The following is a 17948-nucleotide window of genomic DNA, read 5'->3' on the forward strand; positions in this document are numbered from 1 at the left end:
TAGGGGCAAAAGGATATTCACGAACTGGCAGCCTGAGGGTAGGGAGAGGGGAGGAAGGATGGGGGACAGAGGGAGCTGACCAGCACCAACCAATGTCCAGAGCCCAAGAGACACACGGAAGGAATCCGGTTAAGGCTGCTGAGGCCATCGAGAAGAGGCTCTGAACGTACCCCCCAAAGCCTGGCCTGCGGAGGACCTCCTGCCCCAGCTTCAGGGCGCCCTGAGGGAATCAGTGCCGCCCAATGGGAGCCACAGAGCCTATGAGGCAGGAGGGGAGGGGGCTGGTGCCCACCAGGAGGCACTGAAGAATCTGACTAGTCACCACGGTTGATTTAATTTGATTTCAGATTATTTTCTTTTTTTTTTTTTTTTTTTTTTTTTTTTTTTTGAGACGGAGTCTCACTCTGTCGCCCAGGCTGGAGTGCAGTGGCCAGATCTCAGCTCACTGCAAGCTCCGCCTCCTGGGTTCCCGCCATTCTCCTGCCTCAGCCTCCCGAGTAGCTGGGACTACAGGCACCCGCCACCTCGCCCGGCTAGTTTTTTGTATTTTTTAGTAGAGACGGGGTTTCACCGTGTTAGCCAGGATGGTCTCGATCTCCTGACCTCGTGATCCACCCGTCTCGGCCTCCCAAAGTGCTGGGATTACAGGCTTGAGCCACCGCGCCCGGCCTTCAGATTATTTTCTAAGAACAGCACATGTAAGGCAAGGGGCCTGGTCAAGAAATGTCACATGAAGGGCCTGAGTCCAGACAGAAGGGCCAGAGGATGCTCTCAGGCTAGCACTGGGAGAAAGGGGGGCTTGGAGGAAGCCCACCACCAGGCAGGCACCCACCAGTGCAAACCTGAGCATGCACGGCCCTCCTGTGTCTGCACCTGCAAAGTGCCCAGCCTCCCCGCTACAGGAACAGCCTCCCCTCCCAGACAGCTTCCTCAGCCTGGACAGCCTGAGAAACCCACACGGGAGTGCAGGCCAAGGGCTCTGCGTGGTGGAAGAGGAGCGTCTTACATACGAACACCGTTTTATCTACAGTCCTTCTTGGAGATAAATCTTGTAAAAGAGTACTGTTTAATTCCTCGGAAAGATAAATAATTACACTAAATCTAATTGAACATTTTCTTAATGACTCAGGTCTTATGAACAGTGACTGTGCCTGGGCGGCCACTGAGCTGCATCTTAGCTTTTTAAAGTCAACCCATGAACAGGGACAGGGGCTGCCTCAGGAGATGTGGGGGGAGATGCGGCGGGGCAGGGTGGGGGGAGGCGTGGCAGGGGAAGATGACGCAGCGGGGGGGAGACGCCGCGGGGGCGCTCACTGTTCACTCCGCATTCTCTTGCTCTGCTTGATTTTTTCACCATGTTCATTGATTATGTTCTCAAAATGTTTTTAAAGAAAAATATAAAGAAAGGATTATTGTTTTTAACATATGACATTAACTTGGGAGACTGAGGTGAGGGCAAAGACCATGGGCTTTTTGCCTGGTCTGGCTTCAATCCCAGTTAGACAGGGTGACATAGCTCTCTGAGCCTCAGTTTCCCCATCCATATGACCAAGCAGAAGGGCTTTCTGGGGCCACTACTGTGTGGCTGTTTGCCAGACGTCTTGATCAGGAGAGGTGAGAGCTTCCCGAAACGAGTCCTGAGCTACCATCTGTTGCGCTCTGACCCCTAGAAGGCTCAGCGGCCTCCGTGGCCGCAGGGCTGACCTGGCAGGCCTCCACTGTGTGTTCTGGACCAGGCCCTGAAGGGAGCCAGGAGTCTGGGCCTCCCTGCGCTAGGACCCGATCACACACTGCAGGGCTGATCCTCAGTGGGAAGTTCAACACACTGCACATCTATGCCAAGTCGATGATGTCCGTATGGCACCGCTGTGGTGAGCCCATCCCGGGAGCCGGGAGGAGACCCAAGTGCAGCTTCCCACCAGCACAGCAGGCTCCCAGCTGCTGGCCAGACTCAGGTACAGGAGCAGAGGGCGGCAGGCCACAGCTCTTCCCAGCACATGACATCCACGCACCATACCACCAAGAGTCTGGCAGCAGGTGGGTGGGTCTAGGGATTCCTCCAGTTGGTCCCTCTCCCCTCCCTGGGTCAGGCAGCCCCTTTCTCCTCTGCAGAAGGCTCCAGAGCCACCCCTGCACCATTGGCCTGGGTCGGAGCAGTCAGCAATCGGCGAAGGCGGGGCAGGGAACACAGGTAAGACTGCCAGAGCCAGGGGGACGAGGCCAGGCAGCCCACAGAGGAAGGAGGAAGGCATGGCTGGGGGCCTCGGGGTGAGTGTAGGGTGGGAGCACCAGGCTGCACAGCTGCAGTGACATAGGAGGTGGCAGGCACAGTGCCAGGCACCTGGCAGACACTCGCAGAAAAGGCCCAGGGGTGCAGGGCCCGGGGATGAGGAAGGCCCTGCTCTTAGACACAGGCCTGCAGGTGGGGTGGAGGCACCCTCAAGAAGAGAGGACAGGGTCCCCTTTCCCAGGGACTCAGATGCCCCCAGAGGGAGAATGTGGCCAGCTGGGGGAAGAGCAGGAGGGCCGGCTCCCAAAGACACCACTGCCCCCTCCGCCCTGCTCCTGGGCTCTGCCTCTCCCACGCCTTCTGTCCCTCACTGCAGCCCCAGACCTTCTCTGAGCCCCAGTGTCAATGCCGCCCCCAATGTCTCCCTCTCCTCTCTCCTCTGGGGGACTTAAGGAATGCATGCTTAAGTCTCCCACCCCAGTCATTTGCCTGCTTCACCCACCACTTCCCCTAAAGAGCACCCTGAAAGGAGCTCCTCCCCATAATGGCTGTCCACTCGCACCCATCCTGCATCTCCCCAGGGGACTTGGGCTGGCAGCTGCAGACCCACCTCTGCCTCCTCCCCTTCCTGGTGGTTCTGCCACTTGCCAGACAGCATTCTGTCACAGGAAGCCCCCTTGGAAGTGTCAGCCCTCTTGAGAAGCGGCCACAAACACGTTTAGCATGAGCCATGCAGGCCACGGCTGGGGCCCCAACATCTCTGGCTTCCCCCAGAGCAAAGAAGCCAGCACCATCACCATCCTCCCTTGCGACCCAGTGCTTGCCCGCCAGAGTTTATAAACATTGAGAGACAACACTGACAAAGAGCCTAGATCTGCATCGTAAGCCTGTCCCTGCTACCAAGGGCAAACTCCTATGTGTCCTTCAAGATCCAATGCAAACAGCTGCCCCCTTTCCCAGCTCGCACAGAAAGTCAGCTTGGTCTTTAGATATTGCACCTCGCATGTTCCTTAGGTTGGTTTACTTAATTATTTACCTGTTCATTTTTGTCACTCCCCCTTCCAGTGGCTCTCTATGGGCAGAATGCCCTATACTCTGGACCTAGGTATCAGGCACAGTGCCTAGGCTGTGATATAGGAGCAAGAACTGACCTGCAAGCAATACAGTGGGCTGTGGAGCGTGGAGCTGCTGGGCCTCAGGGCTTGTCCAGCCCAGCAGTACAGGAAGAGCCGCCCCTAGAGTGTCCCAGCAGGAGGGGAGACCCACCAAGGTTTCCAGGGCCTGTGGGTAGATGGGTCTGTGCTACAATGAGGCCATGAGGCCCTGGTCAGAGCCAGGGGGTACCCCAAGTAAATAAGGCCTGGAGCTTAGGCTCCCTACCTCCCCACCAGTGCACAGACAGGCTCGAAACCCCATCTTCTTGTTCAGAAGCACGGGCGGGCCTAGCAGGTGGCAGCATGGTCCTCAGGCTCAGCAAAGAACACCTTGGATGGCACTGCAGGTGCACAGACTGACCACACGCCTGCCCCTGGGGTGTGGCCCACCCCAGGCAGCTGCAAGGGCACAGTGGGTTGGGGCAAAGGCAGGAAGTAGCTGGAAGAGGTGCTCCTATGGGATCCCAGGTCGATGTTCCTGTGGGCTGCGAACTGCATCTGAACATCAAGGTTGCCTGCATGATGGCCTGCGTGGGACGAATGCTACTGAGCCAGGCTGAAAGCAATTTTGAATAACCTATTCAGATCATGAGGCCCCCAGGCACCTAGCATATTATGGTGCTTTTAAAATCAAATAAAGCTAATTAAAACAAAAAAAAAATACTCTTTGAGTCCTTGCTTTGTGGAAGGCTCTGAACGCTGTCTCATTTACAGTGGGATCAACAGTACCAGGGTAACCTGTCCTGAAAGAGAAGGGGAAGAATGGTGAGAATGGAGCCCCAGAACTACGTGGCCTGTTTCTATGACTGCACCTGCTCGGGCACCTCCTTTATTGCAGGGGAGTTCAGCCTCCTCACGCGATAATAGGGTGAAGGCCACCTGCGAGGAGAGGTGCTGAGTGTAGCTGCCCTGATTGCAGCCACCCAGGACAGTCGGTGTTTCACGGGCATCCTGTGGGCTCCCGGGGCTTCATGGGCAGAGGTGGCAGGAAGCATCATTGTCTGCAGGATGCCCCATCCGCCTCTGTCTCCTCCTCACATCCAGTCTATGGCTTCTCTGGCTCCACAACAGACTGCTGGTCCAGGCCCTGGCTTTCCCAACTCTGAGCTGTCCCCCCACCCCCATGCCTGCCTCTTCCCTCCAGTCCCCACTTGAAACCGGCCACCTGTTGCTGACTATCCATGGCTCCCACCAACCTCCACGGAGCTCCCCACTGCAGGTGGCTCTGTGGCCTGCCCTGCTCTCCACTAGGAGCTGGTCGCACTGCGGCCCTCCCCAGCTTCCTACGCCTCTCCCCGGCGAGCTGGGAGGAGGTGTGTCCCTGAGCAGCATGGCTGGAGTTCGTGTGAGGGCCCAGAGAGCAGGAAGGTGCTGGGTCTCACTCGCCTTGCCCCCAGCAGGACCACACAACAGCCCCTCTAGGGCCCTCTCATGCCTCACCTTCACTGGTGAAGAGTGGGGGTTACCATGATTACCAGCTCTTGGGGTGCCAGTTAAGAAACTTGGTAATGACACCAGGGAGGGAAGGTTGGACCCTGGGTCCCCACCGCCTATCCCGTGTGGTCACGCAGATCTTGCTCAGGCGCCCTCCCCAGCCACCTCACAAGGGCTGGTGACTTCCATCAGTAATACAGCAGTGATTGTCCCCCTACACAGAATGAGGTGACACATGTGCCAGCCACAACACAGTATCCGGCATCCAGAAAGAGCTGGCAGTGTGATTCTGCTCTCAGGATGGCATGGGCGGGGACCCGGGCTCTTGAGGCTGCCTCGTGCATGAGATCCCCACGACAGGCTGCTGAGCTCCCGCAGGGCAGCGCTGGGCCACACAGGATCAAAGCGGCCTCCGCGTTAGCCCACTCAACACTTGGATTCTGTTCCCTTAGAGGAAATTTCGGAGGCAGCAGCTTCTCTCCCTGTTCCTCTCTCTGCCTCCCGCAGCCCATGTCCACAGCGTCCACTTTCCTCCCCGAGCACTGGGGCCTGTGCCACCCGAGCCAGGGCTGCCTGCCTCAACCCTGAGCCCCGCAGGTTGGCTGCAGTTCACAGGCGTGTGCACACACACGCGTGCACTCTCCTCACTCAGACGTTGTAGAATGGACTGGAAATGCCTCTCGGATTCCCAACAACAGTGACAGCCAAGGGCCATGGGACCCCTTTGATCTACAGCAAGGCCACACGCAATCCCAGGAAGTTCTTAAATTTTAGAATTTTAGAAGAAGCTAAGGAGCCTTGAGTAAAAGCAAAAGATCCAAGTCTGGCTGACCTGTTTTGTAAATCGAAATTTCCCATCCAGGTTTTGCGTGTGATGCTCCCCACGCGGGCCAGGCACTGTCTCCGTAGTAACAAGCACAGCTCCCTCCCCCCGCAGGTCCTCCAGAGCAGGTCCTTCTGGAAGAGTCTGGGCCAGCCACAGAAGCACTCTCAGGCCGACAGCTTTATTTCCTGCTGTAAATTAATAAATGGTTGTTCTGAAACCAGCCTCAGGCCACCTACGTCCTTTCTTGCCTGGCTGGCCCCAGGTGGGCTCCATGAGGAGGCCTGGGCTAGGGGCGGGAGACACCCAGAAGGCACAAGTCCACTGACCTCACGCGGACCTTCGTGTTTTCCTTGTATGGGTGAAACTAAATCAAATTGGTATTTATTTGTGTGTTGGCTTAAAAACACAGTTCCTACCTTTGATTAAAATGAGCTCTTGGGAGTGCCAGAGGGGGAGGTCCTTTTATATTCTCATCTTGACCTAAGCAATTTGGTGGAAACAGTAACTTTTATATGGAACAGAGCGCTGAGGTTGTTGTGGGATTTTTCTTTTGTGTATTTTTCTGCTTATGACAATACAAAAACATAACTCACGTTCACAGTAGATGGAATGTATGTTTGTATTATTGTTACGTTTATGATGTTTGCTATGGAGTAAACAAGAGGGTCTACAGAACGCGTTGACGTCGCCTCCATAACCCACAACACGGTCAGTAGGGCCCCACCGATGTTTGTATGTGTGCAAGTGTGCAGCTCTGCACCATGGGGAGGTGTCTTCTTACACAGTTAGGGGGCTCTTGCTGCCACTTTCCACTTTGTCCCCTCACTATGTCCCCCGCACTGTTAATGAAGCCTCAACAGCGTGATCTGACAGCTGCATACTTCTTTGCTCGTGGGTACCGTCCTGTGGATGCCTGCACGGTATTTACCCATCCCCAGCCTCTCTGGCCCTAGGGTTTGGGCAAGGGAGGACAGTGTTTGGGCTCCTTGAGGAGTTTCGGACAAGCATGTGCCCCGCCAGGCAGGAGCTGGAGTCCCCAGGCCCAGAGCAACAGCCCACAGGGAGGGGGGTGGGCATTCCTCCCTGCAACTGGCAGGACGTTCCCCAGGCAGGTGCAATCCGAGCCCCCCGGGCTGTGTTGTCCGCTCTGCTCAGGGCCCAGGCATCCTGGGTTCTAGAAACTAGGTCTGAGGTGACCCTACTGGAGACAAGCAGCTGGACACACTCATTTCTGCTTGTGAGACCCAAACTCGCTGTGGCCTGGGCCGGCACCCAAGCACGTGCCTTATCAGCACGGGAGTTCCTATTTTGTATTTGACTTTTGTATTTAACATGACTTCACACACGAGTCCCACATCTTGACTGAGATCACATACTCACTTATAGGAAACAACATTCCCTCAAGTTGACACACCACTGATAGCTGGGTGCTTCCTCAATTAGCAAGCGTTTAGGAGGTCTCTAACTTCCCTTCTCACAAATGGCCTGCCATGACTGTTTCAGTTATTTCAGTAGCGTTCACTTCCAAAAGCACAATTCACGTCAGCAGCAATGGAAAACCATTCTTCCAAACTTGGAATCTGGGTAGCTCATACAGCCCCAGAGAGAGTTCCCAAAGCTCTTTCCTGCTTTGGCCCAAGGGCTCCCCAACACCAGCTTCGGAGCCCAACGAGAGCTCAAGTCCTAACTTATCCATGCTTTATGAGTCTGCTCGGGCTGCTGCAACAAAGTACCACCAACCAAGCGGTTTAAACAACAGATATATATTTTCTTACAGTTCTGGTGGCCAGAAGGCAGAGATTAGGGCTGGTTCCTTCCTAGGGCTGGGGGGAGAATCTGTTCCTTACTTATCTCCTTGGATTCTGGTGCTGCCTGCAGTTCTTGGTGCTAGTTGGCTTCTAGATGCGTCACCCCAGTCTCTGCCTTCACAGTTACATGGTATTCTCTCTGCGTGTGTCTCTGTGTCCAAGAACACCCGTTTATAAGAATGCCAGTCATATCTCCAATATGACCTCATCCTAACTCGACTAATTACATCTGCTACTATCCCATTTCCAAATACAGTCACATTTTGAGGACTGGGCTTCCACATACATGAATTCTAGGGGATGCAGTTCAGTCCAGGATGCAAGCTGAGCCCAGGTCTGCCTTGTGGAATCTGCCACTGTGTGCAGCTACAGCAGGCAAACACTTCCCAAATCACACCCCTCAAACATAAGCTTCATAGGACATTAACAGATGCTAGGTGTAAAAGGGGTTCTGTGAGAAAAGGAGTTTGGGAACCAATAGGTTAGACAGTGCTTCCTTCCTTCCCTTCTTTAACTGCAGGACTTCTCAGGGCCTTTAATGGGATCATCCGTACTGTGAATCTCCAAGAAGGGGGTATGAGGTTCATCCTTTTCTTAACCTATTTGACCACAGAAATCTTTATTCAAAAAGGCTCTGGAGGGCCAGGAGTGGAAGGAGAAGGAACTTCTATTCTTAGGACTCAACACTGGCCCGTTTCTGAAACCCTGTGTGATCCACTGAAGCCACAACAGATACTTCTGATGAAATGAACACATTAACAAAGAAACACATGGCAAGAGCCAGGCAGAAACCTCTCCTGTCCATCCACCTGATGTCCACAGGCTCATCCAAGGAACACCCAAACTTGACGGCTCCATCCCACAGCAGCAGCCCCTGCCCTGGGGTCTTTGTGGGTGCATCTCAGAACGAGAAAACCCCAGCAGAACTCTCTGCTCTCTGCCCCTCTCAGCAGAGTGGTGTGGCTGCCCCTCTTGGCCTCCTGGGGACCAGGCGCCCCTTCCATCAGAGTCCCTCTCTCAGGGGCTGGGCCCTTCCCACCCACCTGTGCAGGAAGCCACTCGCTTCGGTGCTTCAGAGTCTCAAACCTGCCAGGTCCCTGGTCACCGTTCTGCCAAATTTCCTCCCAGATACTGAATGCCGGCTCATCATCTGGTCAAGCCAGGAAAGTATATTCAGAGCCACCATTTTCTTCACATTTTTGACAATGCTATGAGCAGAGCACAGGCCATTTCTTAACCAAATAAGCTCATGATAAAATCCCCCATATGCCCTGGTGAGGTCCACAGGTGAATGGTGATGCATGGGAGCGCTTCCACATTTTCACATGGGTCAACGTGGTCGTCGTCACTTCCAGACAGCCAGATCGAGTCTGTACAGGTTTTCCTCCCGTATGTTGACAATCCTGTAGAGCACTGGTCCCCAGCCTTTCTGGCACCAGGGACTGGTTTTATGGAAGGCAATTTTCCCACAGACTAGGGTGGGGGCTAGGGGAAAATAGTTTGAATAGAATGAAACCGTTCCACCTCACATCATCAGGCATTAGTTAGATTCTTTTAAGGAGCGCGCGACCTAGATCCCTCGCTTGCGCAGTTCACAATAGGGTTCATGCTCCTATGAGAATCTAACACCGCCGCCGATCTGACAGGAGGCGGATCTCAGGCTGTGATGCTGGCTTGCCCACGGCACATCTCCTGCTGTGCAGCCCAGTTCCTGGTCCGTGTACTGGTCCAAGTACTGGTCTGCGGCCTGACGGTACCCGGCTGTATAGGATAGGAGAACAGTGTGATTTTTGACTTGTTTCTGTGACACTGTCTTCAATTTCGGCCTCAGGGGCCTCACATCTCATACTGCCCAGACCCACTGCCAGGATCTGCTACAGCCAGGACTCTCTGGGTCATCCTGGAGAGCTCAAGGCAAGAAAGCCAATGACAGCAAGGCAGTGGGCAGCAATCTGCGGTCGGGTGAGGTCCGACTGGTTCTCAAGGCTCCACACATCCCCAGAAAGCTAATTCTCCCTCTTCCCACCCAGCACCCCGCACGCCTGGCTGACCCCTCTCCAAGGAAGGAAACACCCAGTCTCTGCCTCTCTTCTCGGGTCCTCCTGCTCTCACCAAAGTCCCCAACACCAAGGGACCACATCAGACGCCCCTGTCTGTGTATCACAGGGCCAACGGAAGGAGTGCAACAAAAGGCAGGACAAGGGCACAGGCATCCTGGGATGCATGCTGCTGATGTGATGGGTGGCCTGAGATGCGGCATGCCCAGGTAGCAAAAGGGCTATGGAACAGACAGTTAGTCCTCAGGCACTGATTGCTCCCTCTCTGTCCCGGCGACCAGCCCAGGACAGGCATGCAGAAGGCACTGGGCAGTGCTTGCCCAGGGATGGTGGGAACGCTGGGGCTTGGCTGCATGTGCCCTGGGATTGATTGGCAATGTCTGCACTGAGCACCAGAAGGGGACCACGGATGCACATCATGAGATCTCTATGTGTAATTTAGAAAGATCTATGAGTCAACAGGCTACCTCCTGGCCCTGGATCAGTCCCTCCTGATTTGTATAAGTGTCATCTCCTGGCCCTCTGCTCCTCATCTCCCCAAGTGCACCCAGGCCAGCACCCTCACCACCTTGGTACCCTGCCCATGGCTTGGCCATATATAGGCTGGTGTATGTTTGTATGACAATTCTATGAGGGTGCTGGCCTCTCTAAGACCAAACAGGACCCTCCCAGGACACTACGGCAGTGCACCCAGCCCTCCCAACAAAAGGTCAGCTAGGTCCCAGGGAACAGCAGAGTCAGATACAGATGGAGATTGGCAGATGCTGATGGTGTATCCTTCCCAGCAGGCGCTGCACTTTCTGTCCCACCTGGGATGCGGAAAGTCAAGGGAAGACAATCAGGGCCCACAATTCTGGACTCAGAAAAGCCAAGGGGAGATTAGAAAGATGGGAGGTTTGAATCAGGAAGACCTGGGGTGAATTCTGGACTTATAACTTAGTGCTGGTCTGCAAAATGGGTTTGATGATACATATTACACAGGGTTGATGTGTTAGAATAACAGGTGTCTACCTCAAATGACACTGAAAAATAACTTCTGGGTAGATTTTTTTAAATACCTAAATGTAAACAAACAAACAACAACAACAACAACAAACCCCTAAAAAATGTAAAAAGCAAAGCTTAAAACATTGGTCTAGCATGTGAGAAGCTTGGAAGTCATTACTCCCGTTCTTACAGACAAAAAGCTAAACAAACTGAAAATCAACAACTCTTCTTAGATCCATCAGAGAACTGAGGTTGCAGGAAAACTGCTGCCTCCAAAATTGGCAGATAGAGAGAATTACAACTTACCATCACTTCTCAGCCTTTCTTTAAAATCAAGTGTGGAGAATCACAACTTACCAGAGCAAAAACCTCCATGGAACCAGTACTGGGGCAGGAAAACCTAAACTGTAATTGCCGAATTGCTAAATGCTCAGTGTGGACAAGCCTGAGAATTCCAGGGTGCGCAGTCTTAGCAGGGCACACCCACACTTTTGTAAGTTCTACCTCCAGGAGCCCTACCAGGTTCTCACAGCAAAGACTGCAGGAAAACTCCCCAGGGCTTCTGGCAGGGGGAGGAGAAAAGTATTCATTTTGAAATATGCCAGAGCGTTCTGTTCTTCTTAACAAAGCCTGCCCTCAGGAGAAATGATCTTACTACAGCCCAGCCTGCTGGGGCTTTATCAGAGCCAAACCTACCTTGGGGAAGGGAAATACCTAACTCCAGCCCCCTCCAGCCACCCTGTAGTACATACGCCAGTGGAAGGGAGAGACTGAGAAGCACTTGTGAAGGTCACAGCACAGGGGCAGGCACAGGCTGACTAAAATACTGAGGCCTAATTATAAGAGTACAGAATGCTTCCTTTCCCCCAACATCCTGCTGTCACATTACTGAAGGCCTGTTCACCACATCCCTTTTACCCAGTACATCATGTCCAGCTTTCAATAAAAAACTACAAGGCATATAAAAAGGCAGAAAAAATAGTCTGAAGATACAGAGCATGCACCAGAACCAAAGCTTTTGGGAACTATCAAACCAGAAACTTAAAACAACTGTAATTCCCATGCTAAAGGCTCTAATGGGAGAAGTGGGCAACATACAAGAACAGGTGGGTGATATAAGTAAAGAGATGGAAGTTAAAATGCTAGAAATCAAAAATGCTGTAACAGAAATAAAGAATTCTTTGATGCAGACTAGACACAGCTAAAGAACCAATCAGTGAGTTTGAAAACATATCAATAGGAACTTCTAAAACTAAAATGCAAAGACAAAAACAGAATGAAAAAGATAAAACAAAATAATCCAAGAACTATGGAAAAATTACAAAAGATATAAATGCATGCAATGGAAATATCAGAAGGAGAAGAAAGGGGAAAAGCAGAATAAATATTTGAAGTAATGTTGACTGAGGCTTTCCAAAATTGAAGCCAGGCACCAAACCACAAATCCAGGATGCTCAGAGTATTCCTAGCAGAAGATATACCCCAAAGTGTACATCTGGTTGTATCACATCAAACTGCAGAAAATCAAAGAGAAAATCTTGAAATAACCCAGAAGCAAAAAACGCCTTACCTTGTCAAGGGGCAAAGAAGCATTACATCAGACTTCTCAAGCTCACAAGAAGAGAGTGGAGTAAAATATCTAAAGTGTTGAAAGAAATGAACCACCAACCTAGAACTCTGTATCCAGAGAAATTATCCATCAAAAATAAAGGAGAAACAAAGATGTTCTCAAACAAAAATTGAGGCAATTGGTCACCAGTATACCTGCCTTGTAAGAAATGTTAAAAGAAATTATTCAGAAAGAAGGAAAATGACATAGCTCAGAAACTTGAATCTACATAAAGAAAGGAAGAGACTTAGAGAAGAAATAAGTGAAGGTAATATGAAATCTTTTTTCTAATTATTCATTGATCTGATAGATACCAATTTGTTCAAAATAATGATACCAACAGTGTATTTGGTAATTATCATTTATGGATAAGTGAAAGAAAGCAACATTATCAGGGATAGGAGAGAGGAATTAGAAATACTCTGCTATAACCTACAAGGTATTTGCATTACTTCACTACCTGTGAAATGGTATAGTGTTATTTGACAGTGGACTTGGGTTAGTTGTAGAGGTATATAGCTATATTGCAAACTCTAGGACAACCATAGAAGAGAAAAAGGAAGAGAGGGAAAAGAAGAAGAAGGAGAGTAGGAGGAGGAGGAGGAGAAGGAGAAAGAGGAGGAGGAGGAGAAGGAGAAGGAGGAGGAGGAGGAGCAGGAGGAGGAGGAAGAGGAGGAATGCTAAGAGAAGCAAGAGAGGAGAGAAAATGGAATCATATAAAATGCTCAATTAAACCACAGAAAGCAGAAAAAGAGTAGAAGACAAAAAAAGAAACAAAGAAAAGAAGGAAAAATAATAAACAGAAACAAATGTGGTAGCTATCAATCCAACTATATCAATAATCACTTTAAATGTCAATGGGTCTATATATGCAAATTAAAAGACAGAGATTGTCTTATTGGATCAAAAAACAAGACCAAACTATATGTCATCTACAAGAAACCTATTTAAATATGAAGACACAAATAAGTGAAGAGTAAAGGCATAGATACTACTCAAAGTTATATCTACAGATTCAAGTGAAATCCCTATAAAAATTCCAATGACTTTTTTGCAGGGAAAAAAAAAAAAACCATCTTAAAATTGATATGGAATCTCCAGGGACAAAAAAAATGGTCAAAATAATCTTGAAAAAGAAAAACAAAGTTGGGGGACTCACATTTCCTGATTTCGAAACTTAATATAAAACTGGCCGGATGCAGTGCCTCATGCCTGTAATCCCAGTACTTTGGGAGGCCGAGGAGGGTGGGTCACTTGAGGTCAGGAGTTCAAGACCAGCCTGGCCAACACGGCCAAACCCTGTTCTCTATTAAAAATACAAAAATTAGCCGGGCACGATGGTGCACACCTTTAATCCCAGCTACTTGGGAGGCTGAGGCAGGAGAATCACTTGAACCCAGAAGGTGGAGATTGAAGTGAGCTGAGATCATGCCACTGCATTCCAGCCTAGGTGACAGTAAGACTCCATCTCAAAAACAAAACAAAACAAAAAACCCAACCTGAATACAAAACTATAATAATCAAAATGGTCTGACACTGGCATAAGGACAGACACAGAGACCAATGGAATAAAATAGAGTGCCCAGAAATAAATTCTCCAATATATTGATTTTCAACATACCAATATATTGGTTATTCCATGGAGAAAGGACAGTCTTTTCAACAAGTGGTGATGAGGAAACTGGGATACTCACATGCAAAACAATGAAGTTGGATCCTTATCTTATACAATATACAAACAGTAACTGAAAATGAATCAAAGACCTAAATTTAAGGCTAAAATTATAAAACACTTAGAAGAAAAGGTGGAAATCGTCATAACATTGGATTTGGCAATGATTTCTCGGATATGACATCAGAAGTGCAGGCAACAAAAGAAAAAATTAATTGGACTTCACCAAAATACAAAATTTTTGTGCATCAAAGGACACTATCAAGAGAGTGCAAAGACAACCCACAGAATTGGATAAAATATTTGCAACTCATCTATCTGACGTCGGATAAATATAGGAGAACTCCTAAACGTCAATAACAAAGAAACAAACAAGCCAATTCAAAAAATGAGCAAAGAACTTGAATAGACATTTCTCCAAAGAAGATATGCAAATGGCAAATAAGAGATGTTGAAAATATGTTCAACATCACTAGCCATGAGAGAAATCAAATCAAAACCGTAATGAGATACCACTTCACATCCATTAAGATGACTATTATAAATTTTTTTTTAATTAAGAAAAGCCTGAAAATAACAAGTGTTGGTGAGGGTGTAGAGGACTTGGAACCCTTGTGCATTGCTGGTGGGAATGTAAAATGTTGCAGCCACTGTGAAAAACAGTTTGGCAGCTCCTCAGAAAGTTAAACATAGAATTACCATATGATCCAGCAATTCCACTCCAAGGTGGATCCAAAAAAAATGTAAAGCAGGGACTCAAACAGATACTTGTATACAATATTCATAGCAGCATTATTCACAATAGTCAAAAGTAGAAGCAACTCAAATGTCCATTGACAGAAGAATGGATAAATAAAGTGTGGTCTATATATACGATGAATATTATTCAGCCTTGAAAAGGAAGGAAATCATGTGTACAACATAGACATATCTTGAGGACATTACGCTAAGTGAAATAAGCCAGTCACAAAAGACACAAATACCACATGATTCCCTTTATATGGGATACCTAGAATAGGCAAATTCATAGAGAGAAAGTAGAACAGTGGTTGCTGGAGTGAGGAGAGAAGGGGAAGTCAGTTTTTAGTAGGTACAGAGTTTCAGTTGGGGAAGATGAAAAAATCCTGGACAATGATTGTGGTGATGGTAGCACAACAATGTGAATATACTTAATGTCACTGAACTGTATCCTTAGAAATGGTTAAGATAGTAAAATTTTTATGTATATATGACACAACTTAAAAATTAAAAATAAATAAAAAGAATAATTTTGATTAGCCAAATCAAAATACATATAAGTGAACTGTCTACATGAATTAGAGAAAACAATTGTTTTAGGATCAATAATTTGCAATTGACCATTCTTTGTCCATTTCTGGACTCTACCATTTATTGTGTGATCCTGAGAAAACTCCTCATCTGTAAATGGAGATGATAATAGTATCCCTTAGAGCTTTTGGAAAAGCCAAAAGCAATGCATAGTCTGGTGCATAGTAAAATACTCAATAAATGCTAGCCATGATTATTTCTTTCATGGAAATAGAATGGATTCTTTAATGGTAAATTATACATTATGTATAATTTTGTTTTACCATAATTTTAAAAAGTAAATGGATGGAGAAAGGTGTAGCATGCTAACAATAATTAAAATAAAGCTGGAGTAACTTTATGTGTGTATGTGTGTTTGTGTGTGTGTGTATGTGTGTGTGTATGTGTGTGTGTGTGTAGTTGTTCAGACAGGGTCTCACTCTGTCACAATCATGGCTCACTGTAGCCTCTACCTTCCAGGCTCAAGAAATCCTCCTCCCTCAGTCTCCCAAGTGGATGGGACTACAGGCATGTGCCACCATGGCTGGCTAATTTTTTTATTTTTTGTAGAGATGGGGTCTTGCTATGCTCCCTAGACTGGTCTCAAACTCCTAGATTCAAGCATTCCTCCCACTTTAGCCTCTTAAGGTGCTGGGATTACAGGTGTAAGCCACCACGCCAGCTATCTACAGTAGAGACAGGGTGTTGCTATGGTGCCCAAGCTGGTCTTGAACTCCTGGGCTCAAGTGATTCTCCCACCTGGACCTCCTAAAGTGCTGTGATTACACGTGGGAGCCACTGCACCCACCCAGGAGTAACTATATTGATATCAGAAAAAAAAAAAAAAAACAGATTTTACAACAAGGAAAATCATTGGGAATAAAGAAGGGCATTACATAATAATAAAGGGGTCAATTTTCTAAGATGATATGCAGTCCTAAACATGTGCGTGCCTAACACAGAGCATCAAACTATGTGAGGCAAAAACTGATGGAACTGTAAGGATAAAAAGATGATTCCACTATCATTGTTGGTGACTTCAACACAACTCTATCAGAAATGGACAGATCCAGCAGGCAGAAAATCAGTAAGGACATGATTGAACTCAACAGCTTCATCAATCAACTGGCTCTAGTGGACATCTATAGACTACTTCATCCAACAACAGCAGAATACATTTTCTTCTCAAGCTCACATGGAACATTCACCAAGACAGATCACATTTCGGGCCATAAACACATCCTGATACATTTACAATAATAGTAATCATACAAAGTATGCTCTCAGACTGCAACGGAATTAAATTAGAAATCAGTAACAGAAAGATAGCTGGAAAAGCCCAAAATACATGGAAACACCACATTTCTAAATGACACAGACAAAAGAAAAAATGTCAAGGGAAATTTTAAAATAGTTTGAACTAAATGAAAATACAACTTATCAAAATTTATAGAATGCAGCAAAGGTAGTCTTTATTATTTATTTATTTTTTAGGGACAAGGTCTCACTCTGTCATGCAGGCTGGAGTGCAGTGACACAATCATAGCCCACTGCAGTCTTGAACTCCTAGGCTCAAATGATCCTCCCGCCTCAGCCTCCTGAGTAGATAGGACTACAGGCACACACCACCATGCCCTGCGATTTGTTTGTTTGCTTGTTTGTTTGTTTGTTTAGAAACAGGATTTTGCTACGTTTCCCAGGCCAGTCTTGAACCAGGTGATACTCCCACCTTGTCCTCCCAAAGTACTGAGATTATGGGTGTAAGCTATTGCACCTGGCCAAAAGTAATCTTTAGAGGAAAATTTATAGCATCAAGTGCATACATTTTGTAAAGAAGAGGCCAGACACAGTGGCTCACACCTGTAATCCCAGCACTTTGGGAGGCTGAGGCGGGCAGATGACCTGAGGTCAGGAGTTCGAGACCAGCCTGGCCAACGTGGTGAAACCATGTCTCTACTAAAAATACAAAATCTAGCTGGGCGTGGTGGCGCATGCCTGTAATCCCAGCTACTTAGGAGACTGAGGCATGAGAATCACTTGAATCAGGAAGTCGGAAGTTGCAATGAGCCAAGATTGCACCACTGCATTCCAGCCTGGTGACAGAGCGAGACTCCGTTTCAAAAAAAAAAAAAAAAGAAAAGAAAAGAAGAAAAGAAAAATCTAAAATCAGTAATTTAAGCTTCCACCTTAAGAAACTAGAAAAAGAAAAGCAAATTAAATCCAAAGTAAGCGAAAAAAAGAATAAAAACTAGAGCACAAATCAATGAATTGTGCAAACAAGAAATTGATACAGAAAATCAACAAAGTCAAAAGCTAGTTATTTGAGAAGATCAATAAAATTGGAAACCTGCTAATCAGGTTAACTAAGAAAAAAAGATAAAAGAGGCAAATTACTAATACCAGAAATAAAAGTGGGGCCACCACCACAGATCCCATGGATATTAAAAGACTAATAAAGAAATACTATGGGCCGGGCGCAGTGGCTCAAGCCTGTAATCCCAGCACTTTGGGAGGCCGAGACAGGCGGATCACGAGGTCAGGAGATCGAGACCATCCTGGCTAACACGGTGAAACCCCGTCTCTACTAAAAATACAAAAAACTAGCTGGGCAAGGTGGCAGCGCCTGTAGTCCCAGCTACTCGGGAGGCTGAGGCAGGAGAATAGCATGAACCCGGGAGGCGGAGCTTGCAGTGAGCTGAGATCTGGCCACTGCACTCCAGCCTGGTGACAGAGCGAGACTCCGTCTCAAAAAAAAAAAAAAAAAAAGAAATACTATGAAAAATTTGATAGCCTAGATCATATGAACCAACTCCTTGAAAGATACAATCCTCTAAAACTCACACAATGAGATATAGATAATATA

The 17948-nt window shown here is 47.9% G+C and overlaps 1 protein-coding gene across 19 annotated transcripts in view; it reads right to left on the reverse strand.

The window, feature by feature from the left end:
• The window catches only part of CAMK2B (calcium/calmodulin dependent protein kinase II beta), a 107707-nt gene that overhangs the window by 66368 nt on the left and 23391 nt on the right, over positions 1–17948 (reverse strand). The window contains exons 2-4 of one of the 19 annotated variants that reach the window (XM_033194030.1): positions 7492–7603; positions 5651–5832; positions 3382–3511 (exon numbers count right to left, since the gene is read on the reverse strand). The exons of 15 other annotated variants lie outside the window; for them this stretch is intronic. Coding sequence is in view for 3 of the 4 variants with exons in the window: in XM_033194017.1 (XP_033049908.1) it covers positions 5651–5676 (26 nt within the window). In the remaining variant the exon portion in view is untranslated. Of the gene's footprint in view, positions 1–3381; positions 3512–5650; positions 5833–7491; positions 7604–17948 lie in introns of those variants that run through there. 3 more of the 19 variants (XM_033194017.1, XM_033194018.1, XM_033194019.1) reach the window with 3 other exon arrangements.

Source organism: Trachypithecus francoisi, unplaced genomic scaffold, assembly GCF_009764315.1.
Source record: "Trachypithecus francoisi isolate TF-2019V2 unplaced genomic scaffold, Tfra_2.0 Lachesis_group4, whole genome shotgun sequence".
In the NCBI taxonomy this organism is placed as follows: domain Eukaryota; kingdom Metazoa; phylum Chordata; class Mammalia; order Primates; family Cercopithecidae; genus Trachypithecus; species Trachypithecus francoisi.